General features: G+C 39.5%; 1 protein-coding gene across 2 annotated transcripts in view; it reads left to right on the forward strand.

Annotated features, from left to right (window-relative positions):
* The first annotated feature begins 804 nt into the window (after window positions 1-804).
* The window catches only part of TULP3 (tubby like protein 3), a 35,934-nt gene continuing 12,905 nt past the window's right edge, over window positions 805-23,833 (forward strand). The window contains exons 1-5 of one of the 2 annotated variants that reach the window (XM_017830151.1): window positions 1,153-1,234; window positions 13,118-13,169; window positions 15,757-15,870; window positions 17,943-18,105; window positions 20,043-20,219. In XM_017830151.1, the coding sequence (XP_017685640.1) occupies window positions 17,991-18,105; window positions 20,043-20,219 (292 nt within the window). In that variant the 5' untranslated portion in view covers window positions 1,153-1,234; window positions 13,118-13,169; window positions 15,757-15,870; window positions 17,943-17,990. Of the gene's footprint in view, window positions 1,235-13,117; window positions 13,170-15,756; window positions 15,871-17,942; window positions 18,106-20,042; window positions 20,220-23,833 lie in introns of both variants that reach the window. The other variant, XM_017830150.1, reaches the window with a different exon arrangement.

The raw sequence follows: 23,833 nt of genomic DNA on the forward strand, positions 1-23,833 counted from the left end.
GCAGCTTTGTTAGTGACTCCCTTTGCAGCAGACCAGCTTACTCAGTGAACACACTGAAAAAAGATGGGACAGGTGGCGAAGCAGAATCAGGTTGGCATTACTTGTCTGGAGAAAATGGCTGGGTTTTTATCTTGTTATTATGTCTTTTTTTTCAGGTGTGCCCACAATTTGAAACAACTAAGCCAGTGGTGTTGAAAGCGTGCCAGAAGAAGCACCGTGGTCCTCACAAGCCTCAGAATCAGGATGCCAACCACAGTTTGCTTCATGCAGGAGGACCTTGTCGAAGAGCTGCAGCCTGCAAATTTCCTCCTTTAACTTTTGAGAATCCAGAAGGACATGCAGGCCACCCCTTGGATCATCCAAAGCATTCAAGGAAGGACACACAGTGTTCTCACAGCCAGCTCAAGAAAGGGACAGCAGCAAATGCCAATATCCAAGTGCAGGGTCCAGAGAACTGTAGAGAATCTGCTCTCCAGCCTGTGGAGCGAGAAGCTTTTAGTCTACCAGATGCAGAGGCTCCTCAGGTGCCTTCCCTAAGGAACTGGAGATGCAGCAACACTCTGTCACAAAGTAGTGATACCTGGCATCCAGAAAAAGAGCTGGCACTTGGTATTGATCCTTGTGGGAGAGGGAAGTCGGCAGCAGTGCTGGTTACAGATACTCCCGAACATGAGTATGGAGTAAAGGTCACTTGGAGACGGCGACCTCACGTCATGAAGTACCTGCGGGAGCGAGGGAAGCTGAGCGCTGCCGACATCCTGGTGAAGGCAAACTTCGAGCTCTCGAAGAGACAGGCCAGCGCCTGACCCGGCGGGAGCGGCACTTCAGCTGCGTGCGAGGACACGCCCGAACGGACGATGGCACTGCCGGGGCTGAGGACATGGGCGGGGCGGGAGCGCCTTGGCGACGGGGGTCTGTTGGGCCGGGCTTCCTTGGGGAAAAGTGTCTCTGTCGTGGGGAGTGTCCCCGAGGGAGCCCTGTGATTCCCGAGGCTCCGCGCCGGGGCTCCTCCCGCGACTGCAGCGGAGACGGCGACAGGGGAGGGGACCATTGCTCCTCTGCGCGTGCGTGGCTCCGCGGCCAATGGGCGGGCGGCGTCCTCGCGGTCCGGGCCAATGGCGGCGCGCCTCAGTGCCGCGCGCCGTTGTTAAGGGCAGCGGCGGGCGGGGGCCCATAGCAACGGCGGGGCCGCGATGGAGGGAGCGGCGCGGCCTGGGGGTCCCGCCGGCCACAGGTGAGGGGGCCTGGGGAGGCGGCAAAACGGCCTGGGCCGGGGCTGCCTCGCATGGCAGCCCCCAGCGGCAGCGCCCGGTGCCGGGATGAGTGGCCGCAGCGGGGCCCGGGCGGGCGGAGCCGCACGGCGACGGCCACGCGGGTCGGCGCTGCCCCCCTAACACCCGTGTCCCGCTTCGGGCGGCCGCCGTCCTGCTGATTTATGTGTTGTTGTGTTTTATGTGCTTCATTCTTCATTACTGTCTGTTGTGCATCATCTAAGTAGTTGTACATTAAATCGCTTTTGTGGGGTCTCGGTCCACTCTTCGTTTCTAGGCGCTGCTGTGAAGCGTTTTCGCGATGTTATTGAGCCGTTCTGTCCCTCGTGAAACTCGTGGCCTATGTGATGACATAATCCGTGTGCCTTTGCAAGGGAAAAAGGAGAAATAACTGAAAGGAATTTAGCTGATGTAATAGGAAAAGCAGCTGTGAACTGTGGAGAAGAGATTTTGGAGAGTTTGTGCCTGTGGCACTTGACTAGCTCAAAACCGAAATTATTTGAAATTAAATGTGAGGATACAGGCAGGCAGCGAAAACAGGTTTTGACAGAATCAGTGTGATTGTAAAAAAACACAGGAAAACCTGTATCTTGTGCCTCAGATGTTTGGATAGGGAGAAGTGAAGCCAGTAAAGAGAGACACCTACACTTCTAGTAGTTATATTATAAGGAACACGGTGTAGAAGAGAAATAGTATTTATTTAATACATATATTATTAGATTTTGTAATTTTAGTTGAGAGTGAAAAGCAGCAAAAGAGAAAAGGTCCTGTAACCGCTTGGGTGCACCAAATATGCTATGAAACAGTAGAAGATTACTTCTTTATGCAGACTTTAAGGACTGAGGGTTGTGTACCAGTTCTGGAAACAATTTTTGAAAAACTGATGACCAGATGCATGTAAGTTTTCTTGCATAGATATTAGATGTTTAAGTTAAGAGTTGAAGCTACAGGAAATAATGCTGTTTTTCTGATAACAGTTCTACTGGTATAATTTCTTTCTGCTAAGAAATTTGTTTTGTGTACTTTTATGGGTCCCCCACAGAAATAGCATAGCAATAATGGCAGTTCATGTGACAGCTGCTTCTCTCCCACCCCAGTTTATTAAACAAACAATCAATTTTTTAACTTTATTAGTCTCCATGGTTAAAGTAACAGAACTAGAATACACGAACTTAAATAAAAATGCACAGTTTTAAAATAGATCGTTAAGGTTTGTTATTTTAGGGGTCCAGCTCTGAACTTACCAAGTTCATCGGCATTGTAGTAAATTGCAGGAAGACAAAAGTCTGTATTCTTAGGAAGGATCTTCTATTTCTGAAACGGAGATAGTAAAATGATCCCTAAATCACTAATCTAGTCACTAGAACTCGTTTGGTAAAATAATTGTCAGTTTTTCAAACAGTGTGTTTTAGAGGAAAAGTAAATGTGGAGTGCAATAAGTGACTGTTCATAGCAATGAAGATACTACACTGGAAAGCTTAGAAAGGCTGTAAATGAGAACTGATTAGCAGCATTTTTCCTTTTTTTGCCATTTCCCACCCCCCCCACCAGAGGTGGAATACCTTTACTATTGGGCAATGTGTAAAATACACATAAAGATATAAAAAGTATTTTATTTCTAGTGGATAGAGGTGAAGGATACAAGCCAAAATAAATGCATACAGTTTTGTAAATGTGCTGTGGGATACATGATGATAGATAAAGAAGAAAGATCTTGTATTTAGGCCATCTCTGAAACCTGTGTTAATCTATCTTCCATTTGAGGTGGCTGCAACTGAAATTGCTCAAGTTCATTTTATTTTAGAGTTTGATTGACTTTCAGGGAGACAAAGCACAACCATCCTAATGCTTTAGGAGATCATAAAACTTGTAGTGCTATTTCATAGTTTTGCTAAGTGCTATACTTTCTTTCTTCCTTTGGGAAAGTCCATTTTGAGACTTAACATGAAATTACTAATGTTGAATACAGTAGAAACATTCAGGTAAAAGTAATTCTAAACTATTGTAAGCTTTTAAAATATTGAGAAAGAAACTTGGATCTTATGGTAGTACGTATTTTAGAATTTTGGGGAACAATGGACTTCACCTTTTTGTACACTAATTACACCATATATGGGATTACTTAAAGCCTCCCACATGCTGCATTCCCAATGTGTTTCAACTTCTGACTTGCAGGTGTCATGTATGAAGATGATAATTTTCAGGGTGCAAAAATCTTGACTGAGTCTACAGAGACTACAAAACTGGATGTCAGCTTCAGAGGTCCTACAGTCATTTGGATGCTTCCTTGGGGTCTAGATGTGCATGACTTAGTGGCTTTCAGCTTGTGAACTCAGGAACTCTGGGACACTTCCTCAGTGTCTTCAAAAGTTAACGAATAAAAAGAGCCTGTTGTCAATAAGCTCAATTTTCAAAATATTATGAGCCCCCAGACTGAGAAGGGTTCAAAACTAGTTTCAAAAGTAATATTGGTGTCCAGCCAAAAGCCCTTTCCATATTTGAAAAACCTTACTGTAGCTGAGATTGACAGGAATCTCAGAGGCTGCTGGGCTTGAGTGTTTTGTGTAGGTGCACCATAATTATAATTTTGAGGAAAAAAGGACAAAATACTTCGCTTATTATTTTAGCTATACTTGTAATCCAGAGAAGACAGAAGTTTAAAATTGCTTTTAAAAGCCTATCGTCATCTCTGTTAGTCCTTGGGTGTTTTTGTTTTGCCACCAGTGAGCTCCTTCAAATTAAAAAGCATTGTTTTGTAGGACTTGTAATTCTGCAAGTCTTATCCTTAGATAAAAGAGAATTGGCTTAGTATCCTGTTTGCTTCACCTTTTTCAACGCTAAACATTATAATCAAGAAATCTGTCCCAAGTGAGATAAATCTGTAAATATTTTATAAATGTGGTTTATATTTACTCATTGGAGTACAGATTCAACAGAAAAAATCTTTTGCAGTTTTAGTGTGAATGAAGAAGGAATCACCTCACTTCCTACCAGGTAGACAGCAGTGTCGAGAGAGAAAATGTAGCAACAATGTGTGACTGAAATTTCCAAATACAATTTGAAATTCACTTGGTAACTGCAATTGCAAAGAGGTGTCTTAAAGTTGAACCTTGTTTGAATTGTCTCTTCAGTTTCTAATAAGTTCTTCTCCCATCTCTTATTACTTAGATTTTAGGTTACAAAAAAATGACTATTTTTTTATAGAGAACCATTATTTTTGTCTTCTGCTTTTTTTAAACACTGTTAATGTGGCATCTGTAGGGGGGACAAATGCCCTGACTTAACATAATTATGACTTTGTATGTGTGAAAACTTTCTGCAACCAGACTTGCACTGGAATAGCTCTAGATTTGTGTTTTGTCACTGAGGCACAGTTGACTGTTGATTGTATTGTAATTGAGTCATGGGATGAATTCTCTTGTAAGTGGATTTCTGATGTGCTTAGAGAAGTTGTTGTAGACTACTCCAAGAACATTTACACTTACTTCTAGAGCTCTTTAAAACATATAACCTCTGGGATGTTTGAACTCTTAGCTACCTGTGTTATTGTAATAGGAGTCTGTGGTCGCTTTTGCGCTCCTTTCTGACTTTGCATTCTTGTGTGAAATCTGAGACAAAAAAAAAGAACAAGAACCTAAATCTAGCAGTGGTATCTTGCTGAGTCACACAGTTTGAGATGGAAATTACATTGCACTGTTTCTATCTCTTTAATGGCTTCTCCTTGCAATCTTTTAAAAATGTAAAAAATGCTGGACTGGAAATAAAAGCCCACAATCAGTTCTAGAGCGTCAGTTCAGAAAATGTCATGTTCTTTCCCGTTTTTAATTCAAAAGACTATAAAACAAGTGCAGTTTGTGGTGTGAAGTGTGATGCAAATTATTTTCAGGGAACTTTGAGTTTTGTTACCTGGTCTGGGTTAAACATACCACCTGCCATTTAACTGCTGGCTTTGTTGCTAGGAGAGAGTAGATTCTGCTCTACATTTCACTGGTTTCGTGTTGTAATTAGGTACAACATCAACAAAAGTGACAGTCAGGGTTTAATAATTTACTAACAGAAGATCGTAGGAGTCAGAATTCCAAGCCCCTGTGGATCTTGCTTTGCCTTTTCCTTGGGCAGAGCTATTTCTGTAAGTGAAATGACCATGGGGATTTGGAGCATGTAATTGAGAGGACATTAAATAGAAAGCTGGTGTTCTGCTTGTGGAAATAAATGTTTCTTTTCTTTAGCAGAAACCTAAGTCTCATTAAGTTCACCTGAATAAACATGATTTTGGAAGCATAATGCTCTGTATTTGTAGGGGTAGTTTAGCTGAAAAGTCCTTACTCAAGGAGTCACCAGCTGTGAACTCGTGAAGGAATGTGCCTAGCAGGAGGTTCCTTGTCTCCCTTTTCTTGAAAGTATTTAATAAAATGCCAGTTGAAAACCCCTGTTTGGCTACACACTTAAAGATAAGTTTATGTGAACGTTCTTATGGTTGTCTTTGTGCCACCTTCCCAGCATCAGTGATGGCTTTAATGGTTGATGGCTTGTGTGGATTTCTGGCTGCTTTTGGCCTTCCTTCCAGGAAAAGAATAATCCTTTCACTTTAGGTTTGGAGAAACAAATTACTTGAGATTTTGGCTAAGGAAAACAAGAATCTCCTTTCCATTCTCCCAGTATAGTATAGTAGAGAATGACACAGGTTTTTGTTTGTGCTCTTCTTTGTAGTCCAAATAGAAGATCTAGTAGCTTCTGTCCAGAGAGTGCTGTTTGTTTTCATTGCTCTGTTCCCTTGTTCCTTGGAGGAGCTAGTCTTTGGTACTTTGAGTCAGTTTTTGAATGGCATGCAAACACTAAGAAGTACAGTAGACAAAATAGTTCTGAGCTTAGAATGTAACTATTTCATGATGCTTTTGTTCCTGTTGCATTTTCTTGTGACAGTCTGTATTCTTTATTGTCATCTAGTTTGTTCTCTCAGGATCTAAACTATCTCCATTTATCTTGTGATCTCTAGAACCCAAACAGACAGAATCATGGAGGTTGGAAGGGGCTTCTTGAGATATTTATGTATATATAATCTTCAGAACACCAACCTTTTTGGGGTTGGATTTTTTTTGGAGGGGATGAGGGGATAGTGGATGTTTTGATTTGTGTGTTTTTGGCATGCTTCCAGTCCATGTGACTTTAAAGTGAAATTATCAGGTACTTTTCTATAAAGTTCCATTATTAAGCCTGGAGGTAGGTAGAAGCAGAAGTTTTAAAGGACTAACTTGCCTTTTTGTTTCTTTTGGATCTTTTTTAGTAACTTGTAAATTGTTCAGGTAGTTGGTACAAGTTATTGGCAGGAACATGTAGTAGCCAGAGGATTCAGGTGTATTTTGAAGTGAAGTAGGACATACAGATCTCAAGGCTTATCTCTAGATGCTCCCTCCATCCAGCCTGCTCTGACATAATTTATTGTTCTTATTAGTTAATGTTATACTTATTTTGCAATATTCTGAGATACGGCTTACTCAATCTGTATTATGTGGGGCATAATTTCTATATTAAAGCATATCAAAGACAGGCTTTATTAACAACAGTTTATTGACTCATTCAGAATTGCTTCCAAAATTGTGTTAACCGTTGCTGTGTCATTGTTTTCATAATACGTTTAGTAGGTGTAAAGCTTCCAAACAAATTTTGTGAAATCTTTCTCAAATCAGCATTAGTAATCTGTGCATGTTTCTTGGGGCGGGGAGAAATCAAGGGTAAATCTAATTTCATCAGGAAAGGATTCTTTATGTAAAAAAGGCAGACAGAGACTAAAACTTGCCCTTCTTGAAATATCAATTGGTAAAGAAAATGTTGGTGCAACCTTAGCCATGTCACTTAGAAATAGATGTGGCATTTTATGGCTGATTTGCAGCAGATCAGTTTACTTTGGAAGACTTACTGCTATTTAATTGTGAAGGAAAAAATACCAAGTTTTTGCCAACCCCGCCCCACTCTTCTGCCTTGGGAAAGGCAGAAAAAATTGGTAATCCTCAATCTTATGGATGCTATGTTACACGTTTTCCCAGAAATGTGCAATTACAGTTGTGTCAGTGGGACTCCTCCCTTTTGTGGATTGGAAGGTGCATTACAGATAAATTTTGCTCCTCAACCATTTCCAGAAACAGTATTGCAATTGCTGTTTGGATTATATCTTCTATCTTTCAAAATATAAGAATCCTTCTTCAGCTGATCTCTTTTCTACAGCTTCTATTTTCCTTCATAGCTGTAGTTCACATGAGGACAACAGTCCCCAGGAAAGATCTCTGGAGGGTTAAGAGTGAAAACACTTTCACACCAGCTGACTCCACATTTCTTACTGAAGTTGCTTTTACTTGCTCTTCTACACCTAAAAATAAAATCTAGTGGACAAAGATATGTGCCACAAGCCACTTCTTGTTCCCTGATTCTTAAGTTCTGGGAGTATTGCTCAGAGACATAACTGCTGCTACAACTTTACTAAACTGTCCTGCAAAGGAAGAAGGAGCTACATGGGCTCTGTAAGACTCCTGATGGAAGTAATCCTCTGTGGAGTGAGAAATGGAACACAACATATTGGAAAATTGGGGATATTTGTGGACAGAAATGATGTTATTGTGCCTTGGAGCTCCTTTAAAAAAAGTAGAGCAATGGCAACAACTAAAAATTTAAGAATCTTGATTATTAATGTATAGATTCATATTCCCATTTAGATCAAAAGATTGTGTTTGTTAAAAGGATTTATGCATCAGAATGCTATAAAAATATCAAGTTTGTTTGTAAAAGGTGCTGTAAACTCAAAATCTAATTCACTTTACAATGAGCTGGAAGTTTCTGCTGGACACTTTCCCTGAAATCTCCCTGCCAAACTATGGACTATCTGAAGCTGTAATACCTTCCCTAGAGCTGTGCAAAATAGGTAATAATTCCTGAATTTCTCTCACCAAGAGTTCAGTGCATATACAGTGCTAATATAGGCTCTAAAGATGCTTAGAACAATTAAAAAGCAAAACAAGCTATCTTTGCTTCTCTTGGGTCAGATTTTGTTTTAAGGTGGAGTCTGTTTCAATCAGCTTATCTGACCTTCCTCTTTTAAGAGGCTGGGACTCTTACTTTTTATTATCAAATGTTTGCAGAACAGATTTAGCCAGCTGGGAAACTTTTAAATCTGCACGGCCTTGTTGCATTGCTTGTTTAGGAGGAAAAACTGAGTATAGTATTTCTTAGTGGACCTATGAGGAACACACATTTTGTTGAATGCAGGAAGAACTTTCATGATGGTGTTTTTCCTTTGTTTAATGTCTTTTCAAATCTGTCTTTCCAGTGAATTCTCACTCATTTTCTCTCTGCAAGTTCCTCTTTCCTGTGGCTTTTCTTACTTTCTCTGCTTCTTGCCTGTCATTCACAGCTGCAACCAGTCAATTCCTTGCAAAACTAGTCCATGATAGAAATAGCCTTTTTTTTTTTTGATTCCTTATAGCTTTAACAGCCCATATATAAGGGGGACGTAATTGATATAAATTAAAAGCAGAATGCTTGCTCTCCCATTCTGTGTGATAACCACATCTGAAATCTGAGGTAAACTGTAGCCTTACTCTATGACAGCAATTTTTTTTTAACATAATAATATTCAACCTTGATTAAACCCCCTTGTTTTCTGTTGAAAAAACACAGCTCCATGAGTTCTCTCTATGGTCACAGTATTAAATAAAAAAAAAAAACTATTTGCAGTCTGAATTTGTTTAGTTTCAATTATGTATGGCTGGATTTTGTTGTCTTTTCTCTCATCAATAGTCATTTGTGGCATCAAATCCATGGAATACAGTGGAGCATATTGATTTTTCTTTTGAATAAACCAATCCTTGGTCAATTTGTTCAGCTTTCTGCTGAACCCTCTTCAGTTCTTCAGAATCCTTTTTCTTGTGTGGACCTTGGACAGAATGGAAGACCATTTTCAGGCTGATGGATTACTTTCTTGCCCTGTTTTCTACATTCTCCTACTTCAATATCAGGGTTTTTCGTTGTTCTCAGAGTTGCATTATACTATGAGTTTGTATTTGGCTGATTCAATGGTAATTATTGCCAAGTGTTTAGATCATAACTATTTTGGTGGGTTTTTTTTTTAGTATAACATATTCAGACACACAGCAAAGTTGCAATGAAAACAAGAGTGTAAATTCTGCCTTTCCACAGTTTGTAATGCCAAAATTGGAGTGTTATTGAAAAACAGTATGTCCATTCTGAAAGAAGTGTCAATAGATGTAGTGTGCCTTTTTTACAGAAAGGAAAATAAACTACATAAAAAGGAAGCCTTAATTGCATATATGAATATCTGTTAAATAATTGGTGAGTTACCTGTTCATTGTCGTTGTTTGATATTCTGAAAATGGTTAGGAAAGACTAAGTTAACATTTTTATAATAAAATTTGCTGTGTATTCCTGTTGCAACACTTTAATTTCTGTTTATGAAATGGAAACCAGGCTGACTCTGATTTCAGTAGGAATTTGAGATGCTATCAATTAAAAATAAAACTTTGCTTCATGTTGGTCTGTGTCAAATCTGGAAATGGATCTGTGAACCCCTTTATATCTTGCTGTCTTCTCCCGCATCCAGACATGCTGTTGTATCTTCTCAGTTGAGTGTTTTTGTTAAATAATTGCTTTCCCACTCTCATTTTTATTCTGTATCCTGGATTATCATTAGTCTTTTCTTGTATGTTACATTCTGAGTCATTTTTCCTTTCTCTGGCATGTCCACAGCTTTAGCAGGATTGTTGGTGGATTCTGATAAACACAGCGGAGGAATTGGGGGGCAGAGTCTCTTGTAGTCTGCTGCACTGCAGTGCTTGGGAAGAGGAAGATCGTGACAGGCGACTTGAATATTTTCAGTTCTTATTTGTCAAAAGTAAATTTGACAAGTTTACTTGTTTGGTGGTTTGACTGGTCTGATGGCTGTGGGGTTTTTTCATTTTTTGAACTGTGTTGTTGTAGCTGTGGAATTGCTGCTAATTTTTCCTCTTCCTGCTGGATATTTAAGTCTTCTTGCATGTAAACCCTTCAAACAGAAAAGCAAAGAGCACAGTGGTTTTGTGTGGGCATGTCCAAAGACACTGATCTGTGTTGTCAGCCCAGTAGAAGGAGGATTCCTGTTTGAAGCCTGCAGCTGGATTAGCACACTGCTTGCATTCCTTAGCAGTGAGTTGCAGGAGTGACTCTAGAACAGCCTTTTCCTGTTAAAGTTTGTAATACCACCAACTGTGCCGTGATGAGTAGGGAAAGGTCTGAAGTGTGGGAAGCTCTTTTTTTGTCTGGTTATTATGTTACACTTTCATAATGAGGGACTGCTCTAGGAAAGGTTGAAGGAGGAGTAAATGAAAATATTGTAAGATTGCTGTGTTTTTTTAGCAACTGTTTATAGAGCCACAGTGCTCGTGGCTTTGTTTCTTTTTATTTTGATCCTTGTGTGAATCCTTGCTTTTTAAAATGGGAAGGATGGATTGATGGCTGCTTTCCTTTTGTGGCCTACTATGAGGCAATTTTGAATTGTAAGAGAGAATACTCTTCGTAATCTTTTTGCTCTGTCAAGCTCTGTGACCTGTTAGAAACTTTGTATTTCAGCCATGTTTGAGCGTCAATTAAGTGGCCGGAGGTGAAGCACTGTGTAGTCTGCTTTATGATCCTGTTACATGGTGTAACTTTGTTCCAGTGTGAGTGGAAAATAATTTAGCATATGAAGTAAATAATTTTCACTGAGGATTTCCACAAGATGTGTATGTGTATTTCAGCACTTTGTCAACTTTCAGGTAAAAAGGAAAACCTGGGAACTTATTTCCTAAAATGGTAGTGTTTGTATTTGTTTTATTATTTTCTGAAGAATAGACTCAAATTGTTTGGGGATGCATTTTCTATTAGGAAAAACAACAAACCCACAAGCAGTAGCTTGTATCTGCACAGGAAACTTTCGTGTCCATAAGAATATGTCTGTAAACCGACTGCTGATCAGAGATACACAGATTGCTTTATAACAAACTTGACTGCAGTTAACAAATATAATCTATTTCTTAAATCAGTAGGTGTATGAGAAGAAAAGGAATATTCCCCCTCTTTTTTTTTTTTTTTTTAATCATGAACATCTTAAGTGGAGCTTTGAGGCATTTTTCAAACTTTGCTAAAGATGGCCTTTTCCATCACCTATGCTATAAATAATAAATATGCTGAAGTGTCATGCAATAACTATTGTATATCTTGCAGCACTCAGTAGCTTCTGCTTGTTTCTTTCTTAAGTTGTGGCTGTTTTCAAGGGAAGACAACTGTATTACTGTAACTGTTGTTTTGGGGATGTGCAATAGCTCTCCATTCCTCTTCAAGAAAGACACTAATTTTTCCAGGCCCTCCATTGCCTTTGAATCCAAGATACTATGTATTGAAGATCCAAGGAAGGAGTAACATCAGTTTTCAGAAACAAGATATTTTCAAGGTCCTAGACCTGTTGTGTGATGATAGTTCAAATACATTAGAAAAAAAAGAAGTTCAGAAATGATGAGAACTGCTAAGTGTATCAAGAAAATGGCAGTCATAGCTTGCTTTAAAGTACTATTAGTTCAAGAACTAGTATAAATTTTAGATCATATAAGTTGTTATATATGATGTGTATATAGAACTCTTTCTCTGCATAATTCCACCTTCCAGAGCAGGGCCTGTGTTGGCCAGGGTAGGCTGTCTCTAAGGACCTCTGATNTTGCCTGGAAGCTGAGACAAATGTGGGTTTATTATAGGGGGGCTCAGGCCTTTTTGACTCTTTAGCTCTATGTGCTGTAATCCAATTTCCATGGCATGTGTTTTGCAGAAACCCCCCCTCCTCTCTCCCTGTCTCTTGCTGTCTCTCTGGTTTTCCTTGTTAGGATTATATTCAGCGCTGCCTGCCAGCTTGTGGCTTCACATCATTGGACATTTATGGATACATAAACCAGACAGAATTTCCTGTTTAAACTGAAATTTTGGCTTGCCCTGCTTTTCTGTGTGCTATTAATAAAATATATAACATTTGTCCATTTCCCACATCAAGTAGTATCTTCTTCCTGATGCTTTCTCAGTTCCAGAGAGGTCTTTGTCAAAGCTGTGTTGGAGGAAGTGCACAACTGTGATAGGCAGAATATGTGCTTAATTGTCAATTAACATTTCCCCTATGTAGGATTAGCTGCTCTCAATTGCACTTTATGTAGTAATCCATTATCATACAAAAGGAAATGGGAAATCTGTATGGAACACAATTTAGAATGAAAAGCTAGAGTTCTTATGAAAATTATCTATAAAACAACAAAATAGTGAAATAATTATATTTTATCTCTAAGAATTAATATCAGATGTTGAAAATACAGATTCAGGTATTAGCAGTAGTTTTGGAAAATCTAATAGGAAGAGAAAATTATGTAGGTTTAACTCCAAGAGAGAACTGAGTTAATTTAGAATTGGGTGTCTTATGACAGAGCAGGGACTTTACTGAATCAATTTGAACTGTGTTAAACCTTCAGGTATAAATTGTCTCATAGCCCTACCTCAGTAGTGGGTCATAATCCATCTACCAATAATGAAGCCTTTAGTGCTTACAAAATGTTTTCAGAGCAGTTTACTAAGGGGATTCAGCTACAGTTTTTGTCCTATTTCTGACAGAATACAAAGTATGTTTTATTTTTAATTCTTTGTATCTTGGTCTTTTAGTGGGATAGAAGTAATGTCTAACAGTTGTTTTTAAGTCTTGATGGCGAAGTTGCAGTCTGAGAATATCTTGTGCTCTTGTAATGGAAACTGTTTAATAGCAATAATTAATGAATTTGTTTCTTTCCCTTTCCCAGCATCTTTGAGGATGAAAGCATGAAACTACGACAGCTGAAACTACAGAATCAGGTAAATGATAGTACTGAAGCTGGTAAAAATAAGTATAGGAAAACAAACAGCCATCTAGAGACTTGAGAAATGGGGATGAAGTACTAAAAATGGTTGGTCTAAAGACCAACTTGCTAATATTTTTCTTTGAAGATTTTCATGGTTTTCATTAGTTTAAGTCAACCTTGCCATGGTTTGTAGATTTGATGTATTTGATACATTCATTTTTCATATGTCCTCTCATTTCGTTGCAATTGAGTCACCAGAACACAGGAATGAATTGAAAGATAGGGAGACTGCAGGGAATTATTGATTTTAAGCATCAGAGCAAAAGAAAAAGTTTCCCCAACCTACAGAAAAATCTCCTTAACAATGCTGTTGAGAAGGATTTCCAGCACCTTTTGACCTTTTTTTGTTTCCTACAGAGAAAATATTTACAGCCAAGCATGGGTCAGATGTTAGGTTATAGGTCTCAGTTTTTGAAGTGCTGTTTGTTGGATGTTTACATCACCATGTTCTTCAAAGCAATAAAGTATCCATCTTTAATATTCTTTCTCTGTGAAATTTCAAATGCTTATAAATAGATTAGAAGATTCTCTAGCTGGCCATTTCAAATGGACCACAAATCACTGTCTTACATTAAATTCATCTTGTTCAAATTAAAGTATGGTTTTTAGACAGGCCTTTTCTCAGCTGAGGGTCTTTAAATCCAGACACAACAGTCTTCAGGCTACTCTTGCAATGGATAATAATCCTCTTTACCAGAACCTATTCGTTATTTGTAGTCTGAGTTTGCTTAGCTTTGGCTTCAGACAGTGAATTTATCACCAACTTTATCTGTGTTTATACAGGCTTTTACCTAAAACACTTCAGTCAAGGGGTAAAATTTATCTTTGGTCATATTTGTGGAAGCTAAGATAGTCCTTTACATGTAGACTATCAAGTAACACTTGTTTAAAAACAAATAATTAAAAAATAGAAAGCATTATTTCAAGTAATCAGTAAAGGAGCATTTAGTGACAAATGGCACTTGGTAAGATGTTCCAAAACTAAGGAAGGTCTGAATGCTTGGTGATGAACCTCAGGGTCTGTTTTAGGACTGTGGTCTTGGGTCATAAGCTGGTAGTAATCACTTCTAGTGCTAGGCACTGTGATCAATGTATGCTTAGTGTCAGACCTTGCCATGGGGATGCATGGCTGTTCCACCAAAACAAAGCTGCTGAGCTGGGTGGAATTCCCTCAGAGCAGCTGTCAGTTAAAATCATGAAGAGTTCAGTTTAAATTATGCATTCCATTTGCAATTTTGTTTCCATCTTTCTTGGATTTGGTTGAGATTGCAATCATCTACAAAACCAACAGCTAGACAATATCTCTGAAATAGGTTTTAACAACCCCCCTGCCCCTTGCAAATGGAACTTGTTGAGAAATGCTGACACTCTCTAATTTATGATTATGTAATTGGGATTGAATATTACTTTTAAAGTCAACTTGTACATGAATAGTACTATGCCTTCTGAAGAAACAGAAGTCACTACCAGATATGAGGGACTCATTGCTGGTTGTAGCCGATGCCCTGGTTGATTAATTTGTCATAAACATTTATAGGAATTGGGATAAAATAAATGCAAGATGTTTTAATCCAGCCATGGATAAAATCTTTGGTCAGACAGAGAATCTAGAATAAGCATTTGCCACAGCACAGAGATATGCCTGTCATCCATCTTTATAATGGGTTTGGGAACCCTGTAATTGCAGTAAAATATTATTTACAATAGTGCATGACATCAAGTTCCATCTGTGGGCCAGCTCTGCCTGCCAGGATGCTTTTTTCTCCTGGACTTGAGGCAAGAGCACGTGGTTGCTCAGTCAGTGCTTAGTCCCTCATTAGTAGAAGGTTTTCATGTGCTTGAGCACATGAGGTGCCTGCAGCTCCAAGTGCAGTGCTGCCATCTCCCTGTGCCTGGAGAGCACGGAGCCTGACACGTTTCTGAATGCACCTGGTGTGGTGCATTACTCTTGACATGAAGTTTCATGAATGCCACCATCACTAGCATTGCCACTGCTGCCCCAGCATGAGCTAAGGAGGAGCTGGAAGAGTGGAGAGGATGTTTCCAAGCTAGGATCCATCCTCTATAGCCTGCTAAGGTTAGGACAATGCCAAATAATTGCACCTTTGATGGTGTAGTTGGAACCTTCCTGTATACCATCTTCCCATTATCACAATTGTAGACAGAATACTCAACTAGTTGTCTTACTAGTTTGCTAGGATATATTCATCTGACTTCTTGACTTGTTGGAAACTCATTAGGAGTTGGTGGTTTGTGATCTTTTAATTGTCCTATATTCTGATGTTACTGTTTTCTGCAGTGCAAAGAAAACGTTTCTGAAAGTATTTGATGCATGGAGTTCACAAAATGCTGAACAAATCATCATAATCTGTATCTGTTACTTAATTAATTGATTATGTGTTTTGGTGTCCATTTCACGAACTGTCTAAATTTTATGTTGTAATATTATATGAAATTTGCTGTACCACAGAGCTGGAGGAAAAGGCTACTTAGTAGGCAAAACGAAACAAAATACAGTTTCCTTTTTTCTGCTTCTGTAGTGGAATAAGGCCGGGAATACGTGGTACTGAAGAGCAGGCTGCCACCGTATGGAGAGAAAATGAACTACTATTTACTGTCCTGTCAGTGGACTTGCAGATGTTTTTTCCTGCTCAGTAAACAAAGTATTAGAGAGAAGCCCTTTTAAAATAAATTAAATTACTGTCGGATTTTGTCACTTTGATTATTCTGAAATTCTTGCAAGAAGAAGGTTGGTCACATCTACCAGCGGTAAACTGTGTTTTAATATAAACTGATGCTGTTGGATTAGTGAGTCCTAGAAATTCTATGATGAAACGCAATGTACAATAATAATAATAATAAATTTCGACTGCTGTGCAGTGAAATGTTTAAAAAAGCTTATGTAATAGAATAATCCATTAAGTAAGTCTTAAAGTTATTATATTCTGTGTTGATCTCAAATTCAGTTTTGCATTCTAGCAGTAGCTGTGCATTTTCTTATTTTTTTACTGCCTTCAGGGTATGTCTGTTTTGTTGGGTTTTTTTTCTTGCCTGTCTACTTGTCAGGTGGAGAAGTCTGGACAACAATTCTCAAATCCTTATTCTGAGTATAATGTTCTGATTCTTGTTTTTCCTCTCTCCTTTAGAGATTTATAAACTATCATGACATTTTTTACTTTTCCTCAGCATTAATTTAAAAAATAAACAACACAAACCAATGTAAATTCTTCTGGACGGTTTGACTACCTTTCTAGAGAACATATCCACAATTAGCAGTTTCTAAAAAACTGATTTTACTGCTTATTTTTCTTCACTCATTCTAAACCAATGTGATCTGGGATTCTATGTAATTCTTGCTCTGCAGGACAATCCTTGCAAATAATTCTCCAATAGCAAACACTACCTGTATTGCAGTCCAGTCTTCAGAGTGTAATTCTAAGTTTAAAGAAAAAAAAAGTAAATTTCTTTTGAGGTTTTTGTTGGTTTGTTTGTTTGGGGGTTTTGTATATTTGGTTTTGTTTGGGTTTTGGGTGTTTGTTTTCTGTTTTTTTTTCCAATTTGTTTTTTTGGGGGTGGTTGGTTTTGTTTTTTTTTTTTTTTTCAGATAAGAGAAAAAAGGAGAAAGAATAAAGAACCAAGGACTGAGTTATGTTGGAATTCCTCAGGGAGAGGTTGCCTGAGAAACTGATCTCATTCGAGATAAAAAGCCTAATAGGAGAGGGAAGAACTAACAAGAGAAAAAAATAATGGGAGAGGAAAGGGCTCCAAAGATGTCTGTGTCTCAAGTGGATTGAATTGTTGGTACTGTTTATCTGGTGGGTCCATCAAGACTCCAAATAATTTGATGGAGAAATGGTTTCTGTTATCAAAAACAACTTCCAGAGGTGCTCAGGTACAGAAGAAGCGGCCGTGAATAAACTGCATCTACACTAAGGAGCTTGCATATTGTTTGCATAATGGTGCAGAATATTAAAATACGATTTTTCGTTCTTCATGCATTACCTTAGGTTTTAAGGATTAGGCATGTCTGTCTTTAAAATGGTACAGTGTCCCCATTTGCCTTGATTTAAGTCTAGAAGTTGTTTCTGTTCTTGTTTAGTAGGAAATTATAAATATCAAATGTATGTGTATCTTGGAATTTTTTTTTAACATGTGGATTTACCACTCTTTGCTTTCAGTCCTGAATTACATGCAAAAGTTTAGCAAGGTAGATCAATTTTCCTTTTAGTGGATCATTCCTATTTTAGTTATTGTTGTTTATTTGTTTGCCCACTCTAAGTCTTATCTCTCAACATTGGTTTCTGGGAGCTATTTAGGTTCTCCCTGTAAGATGATGACTTTTGAGACAAAAACCTTTTCCTTTGCAAGTGCTGACTGTTTCATATTGGACTATAAATGACTGCTGAATTTATCTATTTGTATTAAGGATTGCTGCATTTTAGAGTGGATGAAAGGATTTCACATTATCTGCTGGTGGTCTCAGGATAGATCAAAAATAAACAGGTGTCCATGTCACCCATCAACTTCTCATGGAGAATCACAGGCAATATCTCACTCCAAAGACAAAATGGTACCTGTGTCAGGATTTTTGTAAGAGATTACAAGAATATTTCAGGTTTGAGGTACTGGTCAGTGAGAATGTCTTGGCATGTTATTGCCAAGGGCAGAGGCATGTTTTCTCTAGATGTGTTTACTCATCTCTTTCATGCTTTTCTTCAATCCACAGAGAGCTCTTCTAGAGAAGAAGCAGAGGAAGAAACGTCTTGATCCATTGATGGTACAGCCAAATCCTGAGGCAAAGCTGCGCAGGTCAAAGCCCAAAGGGTGTGAGGAGCAGACTCCTTTAGTAGAAACTCCTACCCCTGTCCACAGTGATGTTGTTTTACATGGTGAGTAATCAACCTAATTGCAACAATGTTCCCCAGAGTGCCAGTACATGCATTATATGTCACAGATGGGCACCTACGTTGCTGTGGCAGTGGCCAAGTGATAAACAAGATTGATTGCATAACTTTCTATGTACAGAAGTAGAATTCTAGTACAGTACGGTTGAGCAAGACTAAACTGCAAAAGCAAACAAAAACCTCACCTTGAATTTTTCTGACAGCTGGAAATCTTCATGTGCCCTTGAGTAATCTCTCCCTTGTGTTAGGCTAGAAGAACTGTAGATATGAGCTAGGAATGTCTACAAAGGTAGGGAGATACAAATCCAAATTAAGAAAAAATCTTCTGAAGCTGTAGGACAAAGAAAAGAAAATAATTCAATAGTGACTGCTTGTACTTTTCCTTATGTTGTCATGGCATACTCTGTCTCAAGATTGCATATGACTGAATGATAGAGAAAAGCAAAAAAAAAAGTGTTATAAATACTGAATTAGGTTCTTAATGGGTTTTCTGTGGGCTTCAGTGAGACAACTGAAACATGACAAACAAGCTATAGTGGTCCACAAAGTCAAAAGCACAAAGTGGTATCAGGGCCAAAGGCAATAACTTGGTGGTCTCAAAACAGTAAAAAATTACAGTAAAATAATGACCATTCTTTTAGAAGTAGAAAGAAATACAGTATTGAGAGCCTTAAGACTCCCTTGTCACAGGGAGGAAAAAAGAGCAGCAATGAAATCCTTACACTTGGAAATGTCAGGAAATTGTTTATGAGAGCCAGGATCCCATCAGCCTATCAAAAAAGTAACAAGAAACATTCTGAATCTTCGAGATGCATGCTATTGCAGGATTTTATAATGCAAGCATTGTAGTAATAACAATAAAATCAATATGCAGAGTAGAATTTTAAAGACCCAAACAAACCAGTATTACTCGCTTTGAAGATCACATTTGGAACTATGCTGTTCTCTCTCTCCTGAATATTTTTCTCATTCTCCAGATGTCTTTCAGAATCATAGGATGGGGAGGAAAGTAGTGATGTGGATAGTAGCATTTATGTGTTTAAAATCAAGTATAAGAAAGCTTGTATTAAAGGATGCTTTTGAGTCAAAAAGAGAGTGAGAGAAAAGATTGATATAACTTCTAAGACAGGAATGTTTGGTAATACTGAAATGAAAACTAACTGCTCACTTACTAGCTTCAGTAGTTCTGAGGCTTCTTCAGTGCAAACAAATACTGTTAAGAAGAGATAACAGGAGTAAACATGTCAGAAATATGATGACTAGATAAAGCAGTAACATTTTAAGAAGGAAAACAGTAGGAAAGTAAGAAATCCAAAGCTGGAACTTACATATTGTGTGCTACACAAATGAATATTAAGTATTATGCCAGACCCTGCCATCAAGATGTCTCCACCAGTTACAAAGTGTGGTGCACAGCTCTGTTGTGTGTTCAAACATGGAAATTTCATTTCTAACAAAAAGATAGGGGGCGTCCATTTACAGTTTTTTCTGCCTGTGGCTGTAAATATTTTTATCAAATTGATTTGTGACGTTCACTGTGGAGCCCGCACTTACTGGCACAGAAGCAAACAATGAATGTGAAGGAAAAGAAAATAGAGTATTTGCCTGTAAATAAATTGAAGGGTAGCAATGTGCATGATAAATACAACTTCTTTTAATTGTTTTAGCCCTCAGAAAAAGGTAGATACAACCATTCTATTTATATAGGGAGAAACTGATGCTTAGTGTGTTTAAAGTAATAGGCAGTCTGTACCAGAGTTAGGCCTGACTCCTCCCAAGTCTTCTGACAAAAATTGAACAAATATACTTCAGTACTTTAAAGGGATGTTTGAGCAGGGGAAGGTGAAAAGAGCCACGATCCTGGGATGCATCCTTAGCTGTAAAAATTAAATTTTATATTTCTGTTTTATTTTGGCCTGCAGGCATTGATGGACCAGCTGCTTTCCTGAAATCAGAAGTGCAAGATTTGGGGACAAAGCTTCAAGCTCTCTCTGCTGGATCTACTGAAACAGAAGAAAATGCAGATAAGGAAAATGATGGAGAGGCTCTAACAGACACAGCAGGCAAGCCAGATCTGCAAGAAATCTTACAGAAACGAGGTAAGAGTTAATAATGGGCAAATGTCTTTTCAGGACTCTTTTACTTTTATAATGTTTTTCAGTACCATTAAGAAACCTAAAAAATATGAGAAATCATGAAGTAAGCGTCCATAGGATATCACTTTTAAATGCACAGCTAGTAGATTCTACATGTGGAAATGCAGTACTGTAGTTCCTTCTTGTGACATGAATTGGAATATACCATTTATGTTTAAGAGTTTATCAGTGTGCTGTGTAATTTCTGGCCTTTCCAAGGAAGTTGCTGACAAAACGCTAGACTTTAGATTTTGCTAAAATTTGGAGTATTTTTATTCCAGATATGTTATATCTGGATAAGATGCTTGAATGCTTTCACAACAGCAGAACTATCTATAGCCAGTAAATGCTGTAATTTAATTCTTTAGGACACTAACAGAAAAGGTGTTTTTTCTGAGTCAGAGGTTGTCACAATCAAGGGGTTTAGAGTTTTATATTCAATAGTTTGTCTCAGTCTGAAGAGACTGGAATGTTTGCTAAAGAGGATGAGTTATGACAGACCAAACTTCTCTCTCTCAGCAATTGTAAATTCAAAATTAAGGGCCTTTAATCGAGGAAGCGTGGAAAAAACAGAAGAAATAACAACCCTTTATTAAAAGATATATGTATGTTGGCAAAACCAGTAACAGAACACAAAAAAACCCCTAGACAGTAGTCCTGTACCCAAAAGTCCCCTTCAAACCAAAGGAGAAAACCAACAACAACAACAACAAAGTCTGACAATACTTCTCTGTCCTTCAGCGCAGTCCCAACCGTGGCCGGCAGGGGGCGCTGTTGGGTCGCCGGAGGTGCAGGACCTGCAGTTCCCGTGGTGGCCGGCAGGGGGCGCTGTTGGGCTCTGGCGGTCCCCACACGCGGAGGGGGTTGTTGTTCTGGGCTGACGGTGTCCAAGGCTCTCCCCTTCTCTCCCGGCAAGCACACACCTCTCCGATGGAAAAACCCAGTAGATCCCGGCTGGAGTCACGAGGCAGTGGCGGCGCAAGGCCGGTGGTCAGGCCTCACCAGGACGAAAGAACCAGAAAGACTGGCTCCCAGGCTTTTCCTGCAGAAATGCCCGGACACAGTCCCTGTCTCTGTCCCGGCGAGAGAACTTAGCCATCTGACCTCTCCTCCCTAAGAGCAGCCAGCTACCCCCAAAATCTCAAACTCCAGCCTTCGAATGGGCCATTAGCTAAAAATACAGCTCTGCTGGCTATCCCTTTTGTAAAGCTCATAACCTCCCCTTCCCCCTTCCCATTGCAAACTCTGTTTTTCTTACAGTGAAGCAGAGAAAGAAAAATTCACCTCTCAGATTTATAACCTGTAACATTATCCACCCCTAATTTTTCTTTCCCATGCTTTCACACTTTATCAGATTAAGTCTTTGAACTTCATACATACATGCATTATTCTAACTATGTATACATCTACTAATAGATAGATACAAATACAGATACAGAGTTACATACAGATGCAGATACACAGGTACAGCCAGTTCACCCGAAAATAAGGTCTCCTTGAGGTATACACCGGGTTTCTCCATCTTCCTGCATCACCCACCAGGTGCAACCAGGCCCTTGGGCAAAAAACAATCCCAGGAATGGGTTTACTTTTTGGGTTTGCTTTTGCTCGAGGCAGGGTTAATCCAAACCTTTTTACCTAACATACCCCTCATGTGACTCACTGGGACCATATGGAAATTGTTTCCCTCAATCCTCTCTTTCAACCCTGTAGTTAATTCCTTGAGCTCATTAATCATTGTCTCTACAGTGGAGATGCGGGCCTGTAGCGGTCCTTCGATCATACTGTCGTACAACCGAAGTTTATTTATTACAGACATCACTGGCTCCCGCTTCTCCCCAGCCTCCAATGATGTCAGGTAACCTTTATGTGTGGATGGCCCCATACGTGTGAAGCTCCACCACATCTGTGGTGTACACTTAACCTTGTCAGGATCGTTGGTGGGCTGCCCATCCCCTCCAAACAATACTTCCAGCAGTGCCATTTCCCTCAGACGTAGGATCCCTTCTTCTATGGTCTTCCAGCCCGTGGTATAATGATCTGCCTGCAAGTAATCTCTGTAAATGAACCTCTCCCTCACACCATCCAAAAGCCGTGCCCAGAGGGACAGGGACTTCAATTCCCTCACAAACGCCTCCTCAATACCCACATCCTGGGCAATAGACCTCAAGAACCTCGCTTCACCACCATCAAGGTTTATGGCATCACCTGTAGAGTCCCAAACTCGGATCATCCAGGCCAGAACGGGCTCATTCGGACGACGAGCAACGTCTGTCCTTAAGCTCCAGAGGTTGTTATACGATAAAGACTCAGTGATGATTTCTGGCTCTGGAGCAGTCGCCTGTGAGGGTCCTGCCTCCCCATCATCGTCAACTGGGCGAACTGATTTGGCTTTATATTTCTTCTTTTGGATGGGGACAACCTCCGTTGGCTTGGTCTGCCCCTTTGATTTGGCCTTATCCTGAGTCACCTTCGTATTAGGCATTTTGTTTTCATCTTTTCCTTTTCCCTGGAAGTGCTGCACTATACCAAGCAACTTCCGGTAGGCAATGGCCAAAGCCCCACATGCAGCTGCCAACTGCCTCTCCATGGATCCATCACGGCCTCTCTCCCTCACGGCTTTCATTATTTTTGTAGGGTTCAAGAGTTGTTCAAGGGTGAGCTTCCATGTTATGGGAGCTGAGCAACTTTCTAAGAATTTACCCATGTCCTCCCATACCCCATGCCACTCGAGGTTTTCCACCCCTGGGGCAGGCTCCTGGACGCCTTCTCGGTAATTCTTGGCCTTGGCTTTGTATATTAGGTATACTATAATGGCACAAACTAGGATAGAGAGCCCAACAAGTAAAACGTCTCTGACATCTAAAGAGGATTTAAACTTCCCAGAGGCCATTGGATTGTATCCAAAAGGAAACTGAATAAAGGGTTGGGCAAATATATTCCCCTGTGTTTCTCCATAGGAGTGGGTGTTCTTATCCTTAAAACCCCAGAGGAAACAGCTTAGGTTAGAACAGTAGTGCATCCTTGAGGACATATTCCGGATGAAAATCACAGGTGCTGAGTTTGCCGTATCATAAACCCAATGCACAAACTCGAAGGTACTTATTGCAATGAGAGTACTAGTATCTGAACTGAAACACATTGACAGGTGGGACAGATACCTTGGCATGGTTATATACCAGAGGAAAGCAACAACCCCTAACATCATGGTGCCTACAGGTTCAAAACGCGTGTCAATCACACAAGGGGTTCAAAATGCGTGTAACTCACACAAAGGGTGGTTATCCTTTTTCCACCTTTCCTCTTTCCAGGCCCCAAGTTGGACGCGAAAAATGTCTCAGTCTGAAGAGACTGGAATGTTTGCTAAAGAGGATGAGTTATGAGATAGACCAAACTTCTCTCTCTCAGCAATTGTAAATTCAAAATTAAGGGCCTTTAATCGAGGAAGCATGGAAAAAACAGAAGAAATAACAACCCTTTATTAAAAGATATATGTATGCTGGCAAAACCAGTAACAGAACACAAAAAAACCCCTAGACAGTAGTCCTGTACCCAAAAGTCCCCTTCAAACCAAAGGA

This window comes from Lepidothrix coronata, unplaced genomic scaffold (genome assembly GCF_001604755.1).
Source record: "Lepidothrix coronata isolate B3197 unplaced genomic scaffold, Lepidothrix_coronata-1.0 Scaffold174, whole genome shotgun sequence".
NCBI lineage: Eukaryota > Metazoa > Chordata > Aves > Passeriformes > Pipridae > Lepidothrix > Lepidothrix coronata.